A 15,924-nucleotide genomic window follows, 5' to 3' on the forward strand; every position below is an offset into this window, starting at 1 on the left:
GCATCTTTCACAGTTAGAACTTGCAGCCCAACATGCTGCAAATTACATTACAGAACCAAATTATTTTCACAAAGTCTGCTGTTGATCTCAGTAAATGGAAGAAGATGCATCCTTCCCTTGTTCAGAGATTTACAGATGTCGGTTTAGGGAAAAAAAGAAAATAGGGTGATGCACTGCAGATGATGCACTGCAGGAAGGCTGAAAAACATCTGTCATCAAAACAATGTTTTCTTAGTAATATCCTTTAGTGTAATATTAATTTTTCCTTTAAACTGAATTTTGACATTATTTCATATTAAATATTGAAGTTAAGTGGCAAAGCTGGTGAAATACTGATCAGTAGACCGGGGATTTAATTCTGGCATGTTGATCCATTCATACAGTTGCATTTGACTGTAAGTAACTGAAGAGGAAAGCACAAGACTGGTAATATTGTGAATATTAATTTAAATAATCGTGACTCATTATAACATTTACATACTAATGTTACACACTAAAAAGGCTCCATTAATACCTAATGAGGGAAGTAAAAGAAAGAAGCATGAATGTTGCTCTGTGTGTGCACACTGCTGAGAAAAGACAGGGAAAGCCTAAAACACTGAACCTGCTCTGCTCATTGTAAAAAGGAAAACATGATGCATTTTTATTCAGTTCAATTTCATCAGACTCCTGGTATTATTGCAGAGCTGGAATACATGGGGCTTGACACCAAAAACTCAGAGCATCAGAACAAAACCAAAGTTTTGGCACTGGCCTCACAGCTTTGAGCAATCCAACCATGCCAATTATGCACTCTTTCTGATAACATCTCTTCCTCTCATTCCAAATAAACACTTCTAGTGGCAACTGTCACACATCGCCACAAAATAAGACGTGCGTTTTGGTGTTAAATTTTGTGTAAGTTACAGTCAACTGCATACCATAAACCTTGGTAACTTAGTTTTGTTTTTCATTATTTGATGGAGCAGACAAGATACACTCATCACCACATACTCCATGACTGCAAAAATTACAATATGTTAGCAATTAACTTTAGACCACCTTGCACAGGTCTCCCCCAGGAGACCTGTGCAATCTCCTTGGGACCATAAGTGGCTATCCAGAGGTTGAAGGTGCTGTATGCTAAACCTCTGGGAAACCAGGCAACTCAGTCAACTTTACATAGACCTTAATAATTTTTCAAAAACACCCCCAGACAACAGCAAATTTTCTAATTATCTAAAGTAACTAAGAGGCGGTAGCATCCAAAATTGGAGCATTTCAGTTGTGCTACAGTGCTTAAAAGCCGGCTCTGTTGTGCGTTGTTTTTTCACCTACACTTCAAGGCTTTGGACCAACAAACTACCAACACCACACTGACTGGGTTTAATTCAACAAAGTGTGTAAAAAAGTTTCTAGTCTCTTGCCCACCCTTTACACTCTATGTTTGTTTGTCTGTCTGTCTGATACCCGTCTGTACATGTACATGCCATAACAGGACATTCCAAACAAAACACACAAATATACACACACTGTATGGAGCACAGTGGTGCATAATGCTACCACATGGCAGCTAAACATACGAGAACCATCAAAGGAAATGTGATCCAGCACCTCGTTTTTTTCCTCCCCTGTTCTAGAAAAGTATGAAGTGTTTTTATTTGGCCTACATCAAAACGGGTGTGACTGTGCGTACTATGTTGAAAATCCCATAAATATTTTGACCTAAAACACATCTGCACCCTCTCTCACCTGTCCACCATGTTGGGGTCAGCATTTCTGGACAGCAGGAGCTCCACGCAACGTGCAATTTTGTCCTCACTGGCAGATGCTGTGCAGCTGGCCATGAGCACCGTCCAGTGATCTGTGGAAAAGAATAACAACAATTTTAAGAGTCACTTCTATTTTAATAAACATTTAGTTTAGCTCGGACTATTAAAAAAATACATTAAAACCATATCAAGCTGGCACCAATTATACACATATAAAGATTGCCACTGACAATGAAGACAACATTTTTCGCTTATTTTGTGTCCTGCTCTTGGGTAGAGAAGATGCAGACAGACTGCAGCTGACAAAATCCACCTGTGTGTGAAACTCATGCCAAGCACATTGTTGTCTGGTGTAGGTGCAGCTGCTTGGACATGCATCCAAAAAACACATCCTTGTTTGAGTCTAGTAAAGCTTTAGAGGAAGCATTAAGAACTATACTAACTGGGTTTGAAAGCTGATTCATGTCTGGCTGATGCCCATAACACAATGAAAAGATATCAAAGAAACAAATCAGTTTCAGAATAGTCCAATTTTAGAGATCTCAAATACTACGTTATTGCATTGACAAAATCATTTTCGTGTGATTATTACATGGCCAGTTGCCCAGGCACATTAATGGCTACATTAATAGCCGATGTCTACTACTACTAGGTTTTTAAATGTCTGAATGAATGTCGCTATCGGCCCTTGATTTACTTTTGCCCTCACTCTTATTTTAAAAGGCCAAATGCCAGTATCCAGCCAGAATGGTCCTTCCAGCATGTTTGCTTGGTCATGTTCCTCTTGTGGCAATCTATGATAACATTCAGCTGCTCCTTCAGTTAGTCCCTCCACTGTCTCGAGAACATAGTACTGCTAACCAGAACCTGCAACATATGGATGCAGAGATCACCTAGCCTAGACTTAACAACTACTGTCACCAGCTGCTGTTCATGATGGTTCCTCCTGTGTTCCCTTTTGTCCATTTCTCACTTTGTGTGCGATTTTGAGCCTGTTCACTCTTTTAGATTTCTTCCTTTTATATTTTGAAGGTAACTTCCCTCCTTTCCCGCCGTTCTTCTTCCCACTCATGCTAACTTCTGATTAAGTTCATCTGTTCCTTACATCCTTTAAATCTGTGTCCATTCCTTCAATCTGTCAGGTCATCTTATTTGCGTATTTGAAATGCTTTTCCCCCTTGCCACCGCTGTGCAACACTTTGGGTATTTTCACATAAGTAAATAAAAAACCCTAATCGAGTCCCTTAAAATTAAACTTAGTTTTCAGTCTGTGTTCTCTCAACTACTGCCAACATTTTTGCTGTAATGAAAACTGCAATACTTGAATTTAAAAGTACCCTACCTGTTTACTGAATGGTTTCTTCTGGCCAGTAGCAGTGAAGCTCATGTTTTTGCACCAGACAAGTGTTTTTTCTGTCTCATGTTTGTTTTTGAAGAATTGTGTAGTTAAATCTCACAATTCTGTATTTACCTCATGGAAAAAATGTTATGCTATGCTTCTAATGTATAATTACATTACTTAGCTATGATGATTTGCAGTTATATAGAAAAGGATAAAATATCTGAACCTGGATGGAGCAATGGAGACTGATAGCGGTTTTATCTGGCATCAGGAAGTGTGGCTGCTTTTATGGACTGTTTGACTTGGAGGATTTGTCTCCTTATCTTAAACTGATAAAAGCAGTCTGAGACCTGTGGCAATGCTCTCAATTCCTGGTTTGTTCCAGTAATGAGTGACTCTCTAACTTGTGTGCTTCTAAATGCGTTTAGATGTTTCCCTGTATGTGTGTTTGTGCGCAAATACCTAGGTCTCTACATCTGTATATGGGTTTCTGTGTCTTTGTGGCTGTGCATGTTTGGCTCCATATCTGTGTGTGTTTATATTATGTTCGTGTGGGTGTAAACCAGACTGCCTGGTTTGCGTCTACAGAGGCCTGGAGTAAATAAATCTGAGCCCTGAGAATAAGTGAGAGGGCATGACAGCAGCATGGTGAGCTTTATCAATCACTAATGCATTCCTCTGCTCAGCATCACTGCTTGGACAAACGCTATCAGGATCCGACCACACGTCAGCCCTCATCTACTCCATTTAATTGTTTCCTTCACCTGCCTGAAGCAGTGATTGCCAAGAAAACTGTGTGAAATCAGTCACACACAGTCCAACTCAGCATTCTGGACTGAGAATTAATTGATATCAGATATCAACACACTGACGAGTGCCGTTGGTCTTGGGTCTGGGGACTTTTAGCATACAGATGAGGGTTTTTTTGGTGGACACTCTGGGAAATTAAGAATGAAGTGATTTCAAATATTTTATAGTCAAACTGACAGGGATGGAGAGAAAAAAAAAGTAGCTGTTTTTATCTTAACCTGAGTAATTATTAATTTTGGTATTTTTAAACTGAAAACATGTCTGCTGGTATTTGTGAATGCTGATCAGAATAAGACAATTCTGGAGTGAAATTTTTGGGGTTTGGGCAAAATGTACCGTACGTAAAATAAGATAAACCAAGTATGCTGGATACTATGCTTAATATTTCTGGCTAGTGATAATGCCTTTAGGTGAGTAACACAATTTATTTCCAAGTAAACAGACACGAGAGATCTGATGACTTTATATTGTGGATGATTCGACTTAAGGCCCAAGCAAAAAAAGCAGGGAACTATTTAGGAATGATGACTACATCCATCTTTTCCTATAAAGACGATGGTTCAAACTGTGGGGAGAGTTGAATCTATTCCAAAATCTTTCATCAATACAAGCAAACTTCACAAAAGCAGATCATAGTCAATGCTAAGCGGCAGCTTTGATTCTAAAAATAGTCCAATTTTCAGAGGTCCCAATTAGTGTAGCTTTGTTCCTTTATCACAAAGTTATATTCCATGTGATTCAGTAGGAAAACAACTAGAAAAAACATTTTTGCCAAAAACTTAATACAGATTCATTACTATCTGAATAAAGTAGGCTCAACTTTCATATTCTCCACTGAAAACCATACATATATACTACCACACGGCACTCTTTGAACTCTTTAACAAAATGTGTTTGTGGTGTGTGCTCCAGCTACAGAACTGCAAGAGGATACGTGGTTTTATGAGTGTAAAACTGGAAACCTCTTAACATGGAGGAGTTCTGCTTCCTTGGTTGTTTCACCCAGACTGATCTCGAGCCAACAGATGCCTTCAATTTTTCTTGCTTTGGGATGAGCTAAAAAGAACTCAAAGGATCAGCAGTGTGTTTCTGCAAGAGTTTCTCACTGGCGTCACAGCCATTAAATAATGTCAGATGAAGCATAGCGGTGCATAGGTCTGATTGGTTTCCTGGTCTTTGGCTTCAGCAGGTGAGGAAATTGATAAAACGTGCCATGGGGGAAAAATAGCTCGACACCAACGCAACAGAGACTGTTGGGGGGGGGAATTAGGCCAGGGTGTTTAATATTCAAGTCTGCAAGGCAAAATGAAGGACTATTGTCTAATCACACCATCTGCCCTTCCTGAAAAGCAGTGGGTAAAAGATTGCACAGGGGTCAGTGGGCCCTACGGGTGTTAATATTAATGTTGACCATCAGTAAAAAGTAGTCTGCCCAAACTGTTTTTTGTTTTTTTTATCTATGTAATTTTAAGACTCTTAAAAGACTGTGTAAAAAGTTTACAAGTACTACATATTATAAAATAAAAGGCTGTTATCATGAGTTTAAGTTTTAAATTTCCTTTGGTATAGCTATGAAAGTGCTGAACCAGATGCATTTAATGAGATCTCACCACTTTTATGATGATACAGGTACATTTTTCGCAGAACTTTGACACAGAATGGCTCTTTGCATGGACAGAAATGCAGTGTATATACACATATGTATATATATATATATATATATATATATATATATATATATATATATATATATATATATATATATATATATATATACATATATATATATATATATATATATATATAGGTGATTTGCATATTTGCAGTGCCAATGTTGTGGTAAAGCCAAGCACGAAAGCAAAGCTGTTGATTTAACAGTCGATCTATGTCATTATCCTCACCTGTAGTTACAGGCTCTGGGTAGTTAGCAAAGGAATAATAGTGACATTACAAGCAACAGAAATGAGTTTCCTCTGAAAATTGGCTGGGGTCACCCTAAAAAACAAAAATGGGACTTTTGTCACTTGGGAGGAGCTCAAAGGTAGAGCTGCTACTCCTCCATGTCGAAAGAAGCCATTTGAGGTGGTTTGGATATTTGACCATGGCAGGCCCAGGACATGCTGGAGAGATTACATCTCTCGAATAGTTGGGGGTTGCCTTGGTTTTCTACCAGAAAAGCTGGAGAAGGTGGCGGCGGAAAGAGACGCCTGGGTATCTCTACTTAGACTGGTACCCATCCAACCCAGACCCATAAATAATCTACAATTGTGGGTTATTTATCACTAAGAATACCCATTCCATCAAAAAAGTCAATTTCCATTTGATCTGGTGACAAATTGAAATGACTCTCACATCTCCATTTGCAGACAATGAGACCGTTAACACTAGTGCACACTAAATGCGCACTCATGTTTTTACTAAGTGTCTATGTCATGCAGTTTAAAGAGCTATGTCGAGCCGTCACATCAGAAATAATCAGTAACCCAGAGCACTGAGGAATAAAATAAATATGTTAATACAGTCATTTCACAGCTCTGTGTGCTTGTCATGATCAAATGCCCAGATCAACAATTTTCTGCAACATTACTGTTTAAACTTATTTGCAACCACAGTATTGCATTCTATTGGGTTTTTTGTAACATTTTATACATCTTCATCTCCTGTTCTTTTGATTATGTCTCTGATCGGAGTAGGTGTTTCTTAAACTGAATTTAGATTGTGTGCAGAAGAAGAGTCAAATGACATGTAAAAAGCCCTTTTTAAGTGGGCGTGCACAGAAGCTGAAACATAGAGCCTTCATTAACAAAGACAGTTGATAACCACCACTGTTGTACCAATTCTCTCTGACTAAGGTTTTAGGTTTTGTTAATATAGCACAGTGGTTCTCAAACTGTGGTACACGTACTACTAGTGGTACCTGGGCTCTCTCTGGTGGTACGCGGGAAATCTCCAATGTTTTTTAAGATTGAATAATATACCATTGTGGAGGTATGCAAAGACGACACGAGAGTTCCCAAGGCTCTTCTCGGAGCCGAAGTCAACCAGAAAACATCTCCCTTGGCGCAAGACCTCCGTGAAGAGCAGCCTTTCCTTATTGCCAGCGGTCGGAGCCGCTACAGAGCGCCAGCGAGCTCGTTTCTCTGGGCCTTAAAACTGCAAAGGCGGCACGGCGCTGTCACACTGATGGCAAAAACACAGCCCTTTTACGCAATGCCGCCATGCTGCAATCCCAGCCACCATCGATGAGTCGGAGGTCCCCAGGAGAATCGGTGGGGGCGCGGGAGATGCCGTCAGTAAGTCAGGAACTATTGCCTGGATGCCAAACCTTCTGATAGCCAGGAGAATGCGATCTGCTTCTTCTGCGAGTGAGGGGTAATCCTTCGTGGCCAGCAGCGGGGAGTTGGCGAGGCCAGCTCGCACCAGCATCTGTCAGAGGAAGATGTGAGTGAAGAGGAATCCGCTGTCATCCGTTCCTAGCAAGGACAGCATGTTCTCTAGGGCTGCCACAAACAATTATTTTGATAGTCGACTAGTCACCGATTATTTTTGCGATTAGTCGACTAATCAGATCATGCATCCATTGGATGTAAAACATACAGCTTATTTCACCAGCATGCATCTGCTCTTCTATAACTATCATTAGCTTACAGCTTAAAGCGCTATATAAATGAAAAGCGCTATATAAATCCAATGCATTATTATTATTATCTCACACTTCTGATAATCAGTTGTCTGCTTGACGTTTATTCAGCTGTGTAAAAACTATACTTTAATCTCAGCCAACCCGATTTACTCAGGAACAAATAAAATACTAAAAAAAAGCCAAACAATATCATTTTTAAGTTATCTAAGTGACTTATATATGTTTAACCTGAGTAGCGAAAGACGGCGGTGGGTTTGAAAACGATTTGCCGGGAGTCCGGTGTTCTCACCGGTTCTAGTGAGCCGTCAACCCCAGCTAGCTATCGAGCTGGTGGGTAACAGACGTCTCCGAAAACGTGAGAAGGGTCTGGCTGCAGCCACTGGGGAGCGCCATATTGGGCCCTCCACAGTAACCGGAAACACGTGACCTCCATAGTAGGCGGAAATACGTTCCTGCATGGATTTTTTTTTTTTTTTGTCTCGTTCCTGCATGGATCATTAACCTTGCAAATCGATCGTAAAGGTTGGTACAGAGTCTTCTATGTATAAACTTGCCGTTAATAATTATATAATTCTAGGAATCATCTACTTTGCTTACACTGATTACGTTGGCACTTTGTTAGCGTTACAACTGTCATACCCCCGAGGTATCTAAACTTAAGTAAGGAATGTGTGTACTTTTGATACCTCTGGTTAGCATTTAGTGGTCAGTTTCGGACGTATTTGATTTTTGCTTGTTATGAACAAATTCACTTCACTGCTTTTCACTATCTGACATCAATGCACGTTGTTCCATTTGCTGCATATTGCGCTTTATTCATGTCTCTCATTCCACCTGCATCAACATTGTAAAGTTTGTCACAAAGAGATTTATACATTTATAAATACTAATATTCTCTATTCCATTCTGTTCTGCTTTTTTATTGCCCAGATGTTAGTTAGCCTTTGTTAAATTGTCTGTCATATGTCAATAGATATGTATGTCACAAATAAAAGTGCCTTGAAAATTATGTTTTTGTAAAGAATTTTCTCCCCAAATCTCTTACATGCTAACTGTAACGTGTTATTTCTGCTAAAACCTGAACTTAAATGTGTATATGGTGTTTATCTGTTTTTCTCTGTTTTAGATGCACATATCAAATTGGAATTCTGCCATCAAGCCAGAATTGCAGGAATGCACAACATGTTACAGAAGACTCTTTCACTGCCCTCTGTGCCCCACTTTCAGCTCTACTGTCAGGGCAAAGATTGAGGAGCATATAAATGGACGCGTTAAAAATTATTTGCTTTCTAAGGTATGTTGGTATTAAATATACCTCATAGTTAAAGTTATAAATATGCCCTTCTTTTCAGCACTTCTGCAGTCTCTCTGTTGACTTAAAAGTTGCTTTTCACATTGTACAGTTCAGTGCATTCATCAGCAAGAGAAAAAAAGTGTGTTTTCATTAAATATTTTTTCCTGTTCACCACATTTTTTGACAGCTCTTGTGATCCACACCATTTTGCTTTCATTATTGAGCATGGCTTGGATATTTTTGTTAATATGTATAATCTGATTGTTAGATAAACTGATTGCATTCTATACAAATTACAATTTAAATTACATGTTGTTGTTGTTCTTTTTTTTTTCTCTCTTACAGACAAAATGATATGCCGGTGCACTTTCACTGCCCTCTCTGCAACATGACAGTCATACAGCGTGGGGATATGGCAAGGCGATTATTGTCATGTCAGCATTCAGGATTGCTCCCCGCTGCACTCTCCGTGGAGCCCCACCTTTCTCCCGCTGCACTCTCCATGGAGCCCCGCCTCTCTCCCGCTGCACTCTCCATGGAGCCCCGCCTCTCTCCCGCTGCACTCTCCATGGAGCCCCGCCTCTCTCCCGCTGCACTCTCCATGGAGCCCCGCCTCTCTCCCGCTGCACTCTCCATGGAGCCCCGCCTCTCTCCCGCTGCACTCTCGTGGAGCCCCATCTCCCTCTCGATGTCTTGTCTCCAGCATCTAAACCATTTTCTGAATGTTCAGTAGAACATTCATGTGTTCTACCCTCTGTGGTAAATGAAACTGCGGCTTCTGGAAAGTCCATGAAAATGAAATGCCCTCACTGTGGTCTTACTCTTCTTACAAAAAAAACAAGGCTCACACGATGAGGAGGCATTCAAACAGGTCAATAGATGTTTGCCTGGCCTGTCATCTGCAGTGTTTTTGCGTAGAGGGGCTTCTTCTTTGTTTTTCAGTTTGCAGAGGACATGGAGCTCTTTTTAAATGTGCTGACGAGCAGGGACTACAGGTCAATGCAATGTTTGACACTTAACGGACAGATGAAGGCAATGGCTGTTTGTTTGTGTTTTTTATGTGTTGTTGGGTTTTTTTTCAGTGTACAGAATTCCAATTAAGCTTATTATAAAAGGTTGTTCACTTGTTTTATGTCCATACTTATAGTAAAAAATTTTAGTGTAAATGTAACAGCATTGTTTATACTTGTAACTTCAAAGTAAAAAGCTTACAGTTGCTATTAACATTAATGTATTACCCTGTAATCAATAACATTTTTATACATTTTACAAATTAACCCTCTGGGCTCTATCCTGGCCATTTATGGCCACTTCACTTCTTTTTTTTTTTTTTTGGACTACTACACTGCAGTGGATCAAAAGAATGACGCAGGTTTGATCTTAAGGATCTAATAGTTGTGTGTGTTTGTACATGACATTGCAAAGCAAATATGTATTTGCAAGATAGACTGGAATAAATTATGATGCATCAAATATTACACAGGCTGCAGTGAATTTTTGTTGATACAGACTATTGAGCTTTGAGTTTCCCAGTCAAACTTAGCTTTGACCGCATGCTAACACTTTTACTCTTCTATATTTCATAACAAGACACCATAGCCAAAATATTAACAAAATATATATTAATAAAAGATTCAAAGCTGCAGCACATACACCAACACATACTGTTAGTAAATGTGTCCTGGACTTTATGCAGGTGCTGAAAGTGCTGCTGCTGTAAGTAAGCCTAACAGCTTCCAGATCACTTATTTTTCTGGAAAGATGGGGAGAAGGGCATTTCTACAATCTCCCAGATCTTGGAATACAATGCCTTTGTCCCATGAAAACCACTTCACAGTCCTAAGAGTCCACTAAAACCTACAAATGAAGAGTGATCCTGGAAGAAACAGGGCGCACACTAGTGAACCTCAACAATTGCAAGACAGCCTTGTCCCCTATGCTTATATGAAAAAAAAAATTAAATAGGAAGATTTATGAAACCATTAGGACTTTATCACCTTTTTATCTGAAACGTTACTGGTACTATATATAACCTAACTGGCATTTAAAGAGTAAAAAAAAGAATGTAGCCAACATAAAATTTGGGTTTTGATGAAAAGGACTGTTGCTAATTTAAAGAGTCAAGTCGGTAAAAGTAGATAAATGTTTTAATAAATATACATTTTACAGCATTTTGTGAACATACACAAAAGGTGGCCATTTTTGGCAACAAACAAGCTGAGAGAGAGTTTAATAGTTTTTGCTCTCCTTGAACAAAAATAATAGTGCATGATAATCAGTGTTGTTGTTAATCAATTAGATGTCCCAGACTCTACTATTAATGATACAGCGGTCCCTCGTTTATCGCAGGAGTTACGTTCACTACGCGAAGTAGCCAACTTCATTTTTTACAATTATTATATGTATCTATCTATGTTTTATAGATGTTTTAAGACTGTAAAACCCCTCACGACATGCTTTATACACTTTTCTCAGACATGCATGAACATTTTCACACTTTTCTCTTTTGTTTAAACACTCATGAAGTTCAAACCTTTATAGAAACATAAGTCCAGTATTATGGAATGAAACCGTGCACGTTTCGTCGACATTGTTGTGTTTGTTGAGGAGAAAACTTACAAACATACAGTACAGCACAGAGTCACACTGCTAGCGATTGAAGATTTATATAAATTCGACAAGCTAAACGCATTCTGTACTGTACAGCAGCTGTCCCCATCCTTTTTTGCACCAATGTCAAACAATATTTTCACGGACCGGTCTTTAAGGTGTCGCACAACAAAATAAAATGATACAGACAAAGACAAAAACTGTGGTATTTTGTAAATATAATAATAAACTTGAATTCACTGTGTAATTGTGTAACTTTATTAGCAGCGTACTCCTGAAATGCACCAACAATATTGAGAGTAACATCCTCCTCTCTGCCCCTTAACGCTCTCTGGTCGCTATGGTAACGCATAAGTAGTTCTTTCAAAATAAGACACTCGACTACAACACGGGAAAAGACCCAGGGAAACCAACTTAACGATTAAAAACCCTGAAAACCATACACTTCACACCCGAGCCTCAACTCTCGCGGCCCGGTACCAAACGAGCCCGGGTGTTGGGGACCGCTGCTGTACAGGAGACACGGCACTAGATTGATTGACAATGGCCTACAGCAATCGCACAACACAATGTGCTCTAAAAAAAAAAAAAAAAAGCTGAAGGGATGGTGATTTTTTTTATGAACCCAGAGTGTTAAAAAAACACTTAGAATCAAATTTATTTATCAGCATCAATAGTAACAAAAACACAATTTAGTTTTCGCTGTCAAAGTCGATTTAACTGAAGTTACGTGTTTCCGGTTAGTGTGGAGGTCACGTGTTTCCGGTTAGTGTGGAGGTCACAATATGGCGCTCCCCAGTGGCTGCAGCCAGGTGCTCTTGGAAAACGTCGGAGCGCTTTTGAAAATATGTGATGTCTTGATAAACTGAGCAGATATTTGAGGTTTACACAGCTACATTCTCGCCTGAAAATATGTTAAAAGTTTATTTTGTGACCCAGAAAGAATAATAAGAGTGATATTAAAACTAACTAGCTGCCGCCATTGTTGGAAACTGAGCAGGGCCGCGCTATGAATTCTGGGACACAGATTCTTCTTCTTCGGGGTTTAACGGCAGCTGGCATCCTTGTACATGCAGTGCTGCCATCTTCTGTTTCAGTCCGTCGTTACACTCTTAAATCCTACTTATTCCTGCGTCTTTTGGGATCTTACAAAGCTTCAAACGACGCGTCGACTATTAAATTAGTCGTCGACGATTTTAATAGTCGACGTAATCGTGACTAGTCGACTAATCATGGCAGCCCTAATGCTCTCCATAAACTCGAGAGCGGTACCATCACCCAGGCCCGGGAGAGAGAGAGGAGTTTCTCAGCCCGCTTTGCATCAGAGGGGGAGTAGCACCACAGCAGCAGCCCCTTGAGAGCGGTTTATTTCCCTTGGGTGGGAGGATCCCGGAAGAGGGTCATCACAGGGCGGGTGGACAGTGGATCCAGCGAGGCCACCACATAAACTTATTTGCATGGTATTTAATGTCGACTGCTGAAACGCCACAGCAAAAATTCAAACGTACAGCTCTGCTGTCCGACATAAACGAAGACAGAAAACTAAACAGCAATGGCGTTTGTAGGGTTACTGAAGTTGGGCTAGCTGGTATATAATGATGTGGTGGCTAGCTACACAGCTATGGTTAGCATAATATAAACACAGTGAAGCTGGAGGATGAACGCTAACTTTTTTCCACTCAATAAAAGTTAGCGTGAGAGTTCCCAAAGGTTAGGGACAAATGCAATCGCATGGCAGGATGCTGTAAACGGACCAAACTTCAGTCAGGAGAACAACTGCAATATAAGGTTAGTCATTAATATACTGCTGCATGGGCTGGGCTGTAGTTACATCGCAAGGTTTTAAAAACGGAGCTTTAAAATGAATAGTGATGATAAAAACCAAGAGAGGCCAACAGTTATAACTGCCTTTTTTAGGGGCTTGTTCAGATTAAATAGAACAAGATACAAAGCATTAAAACATGTTAAAAACACAACAGCAGAGTAGTTTGGACTCGGAAGCAGGTTTCATCAGGTCATCACTTCAAGATCGGATATTTCACCTGCTGTGAATGTTTTAATGCAGTACGGTTGTTATTATTATTATCACTTGTCACATCCTGTTTATGACAATTAAAATAAATAACATTCATATAAGAAATAAAATTGTCTCGTGTAAACTGTATGTGGCGTTAAAAAGGGCTATACTTCTGTACTTCATTGTTGGTCATAACGTGGTACTTCACGAGCCATATTTTTTATGAGGTGGTGCTCAGTGCGAAAAGTTTGAGAACCACTGATATAGCAAATACAAAGAAATTCTGGCTATGTTGAACAAATTGTTCTGACCTTTGCTGAAATTGGCACTGGCCCCTTTATCCAGAAGCAGTTTGGCCAGGTCATAGTTGGCCACGCTGACAGCACACATAAGTGGAGTCCATTCAAATCCAAGCCTGGTCTCCACATCCACGCCTGTCCACAAAAAGCCACAGCAAGCAAGACAATCAAATTATATTATTTTATATGGATTAATAGCAACATTAAACAAAAAATCATATATAATTGAAGAATTGTTAGAGTATTAATGCATTATTTAGAGACAACTATAATGTGTGATACAAAAAAATGAAGCAAGTCCTTGCCATTGTCCAACAGCTGTTTAACAGTGTCTGTGTCTCCGTTACTGATGGCTTTTTTCAAAAATGACACACTATCCTCTCCTTGTTGTTGAACAGCATCCAGCTCCTGTAAAAATATGGAACAACCATAATCAATAAAACCTGATTCCTTCATATAAAAAAATGTTAGTGCCTACAAAAGAGTTTGTGGCCTTGCACTAAAGGAAAATCAACAAGAATATAGTAATGTGTGTATATTGTTTTTTTTCCTTCTTTCATGTGGGGTAAAATTCAAGTCAAATATAACAGGAACACTTTTTTAAAGTTAGGTTACAAAGTCTCTTCTGACTCATCAGGATAATTGTAATGCATAATCAACTCAGATGACCCGTTTTAAGCAATGAAAAATCTCAATTTATGTTAACGGCATTGTGTACATGTAAAAAGTCATTTTTAATTACAGTCTTTGCTTTACTCAATGTGTTTTACTGTATTTATCTATTATAAAGAACTACTAGATATAAAGCTGTATATATTAAGCTGTAAAGCTCAATATTTTATTTTGACTTATCGAACTTTCATTTTTGTAACCTTATTTAGCCATTATTGTAAATTCTGCTTTTTTGGGCTACTCTACTTTATTTCAGCCATTTGTCTTCTAGAGATGATACTTTTTTCAGCAACTGTAAGTGTATGTGAAAAGGCTCTGTAACACCTGACATGTATGTCTGTGTCCTGTTGACTGCTGACACACGCCTCAAGTTTTATCTATTTTTTTAGCAAATGTAGCGATTTTTATATGGCTCAAAATGGTAAGTGCAGCCATTTCCTGCTATTTTTTTTTCATCCATTTGACTAAAAACACTTAACCCTGTGTAACTTAAACCACACTTAAACTAGCTGGTAATCAGCATTTATCCCATATATTTATGCATGTAGGAACCCTGCCCAAGTTACAGCCATGTTCATTTTTAAGCAGCCTCCGAACAGCAATTCAAGAACACCAAGGGTGAGAAAGAGCGGCAGTTGCACAAACTAAAACTAAAACTGAACTCTTAACAATAATTAAAGAAAACAGCAAATATGTTTTCTTTGTATGTTAAATTAGCTTTCTACTACAAAAAAAATAACAAGAAGAAAGAAAATACGAGGTTTGTTAAGTTAGCTCATGTTAGACACAGAGGTTGCAGCTGTTGCTAGTTAATGCTATCATTAGCAGCATAAAGGCAAATGAGAAAAGATGGAGGGCGCTGACGTTGAGAACCTTAATGCAACCAGAGTTTTTATCCGAATAAGGCGAGATGTGCCACTCAGCATCGCTGCCGTCGCTTTCTTCTCCAGCCGCAAAGGCATAATCCATGAAGTTCGCCATGATTTAGCGCAATAGCTCGCTAAGCATCGGTCCAAGTGGACTCTACAGGTCACACTGCAGAGACGTTTGAGGCTGCGCACCATGGCGACCCGGTGTTGGGCGGAGTTTGACACCAAGCCAATTTAAAGAGTCCGGTAGTAGTTGAATAGGAAAATACAAATAATATAAATAGCAGTACAATGTTTTCATAAAGTTACGATGTACACGTAATTAAAAATGTGTCTTACAACAGGAATTTTTCTGGTCTTGTTGCTACATAAGGCCTTGTTTTTGTCATGTCTCCCGCCCTCATCCCTAACCTGCTTCTGCCCGAGGGTTCCTGTTAAAACTGAGTTTTTCCTTTCCACTATCACTATGCGTTTGCGCATAGAGGTCATTCCATTGTTGGGATTTTCTCTATATTATTGTAGGGTCTTTACCTTACAATATAAAGAACCTCGAGTGGTGTATAAATAAAATACAACTGAATTAAATTAAAACAGGTGTGAACCTCGGCTCTTTTAAT

The 15,924-nt window shown here is 39.2% G+C and overlaps 1 protein-coding gene across 2 annotated transcripts in view; it reads right to left on the reverse strand.

Annotated features, from left to right (window-relative positions):
• Positions 1–15,506, reverse strand: part of asz1 (ankyrin repeat, SAM and basic leucine zipper domain containing 1) — a 40,923-nt gene extending 25,417 nt beyond the window's left edge. The window contains exons 1-4 of one of the 2 annotated variants that reach the window (XM_031736271.2): positions 15,303–15,506; positions 14,072–14,174; positions 13,779–13,901; positions 1,732–1,843 (exon numbers count right to left, since the gene is read on the reverse strand). In XM_031736271.2, coding sequence (XP_031592131.1) covers positions 1,732–1,843; positions 13,779–13,901; positions 14,072–14,174; positions 15,303–15,419 — 455 coding nt within the window. In that variant the 5' untranslated portion in view covers positions 15,420–15,506. The remainder of the gene's footprint in view (positions 1–1,731; positions 1,844–13,778; positions 13,902–14,071; positions 14,175–15,302) is intronic. The other variant, XM_031736272.2, reaches the window with a different exon arrangement.
• Positions 15,507–15,924: the final 418 nt, after the last annotated feature.

The sequence above is a fragment of the Oreochromis aureus genome, linkage group 7 (assembly GCF_013358895.1).
Source record: "Oreochromis aureus strain Israel breed Guangdong linkage group 7, ZZ_aureus, whole genome shotgun sequence".
Taxonomy (NCBI): Eukaryota; Metazoa; Chordata; class Actinopteri; order Cichliformes; family Cichlidae; genus Oreochromis; species Oreochromis aureus.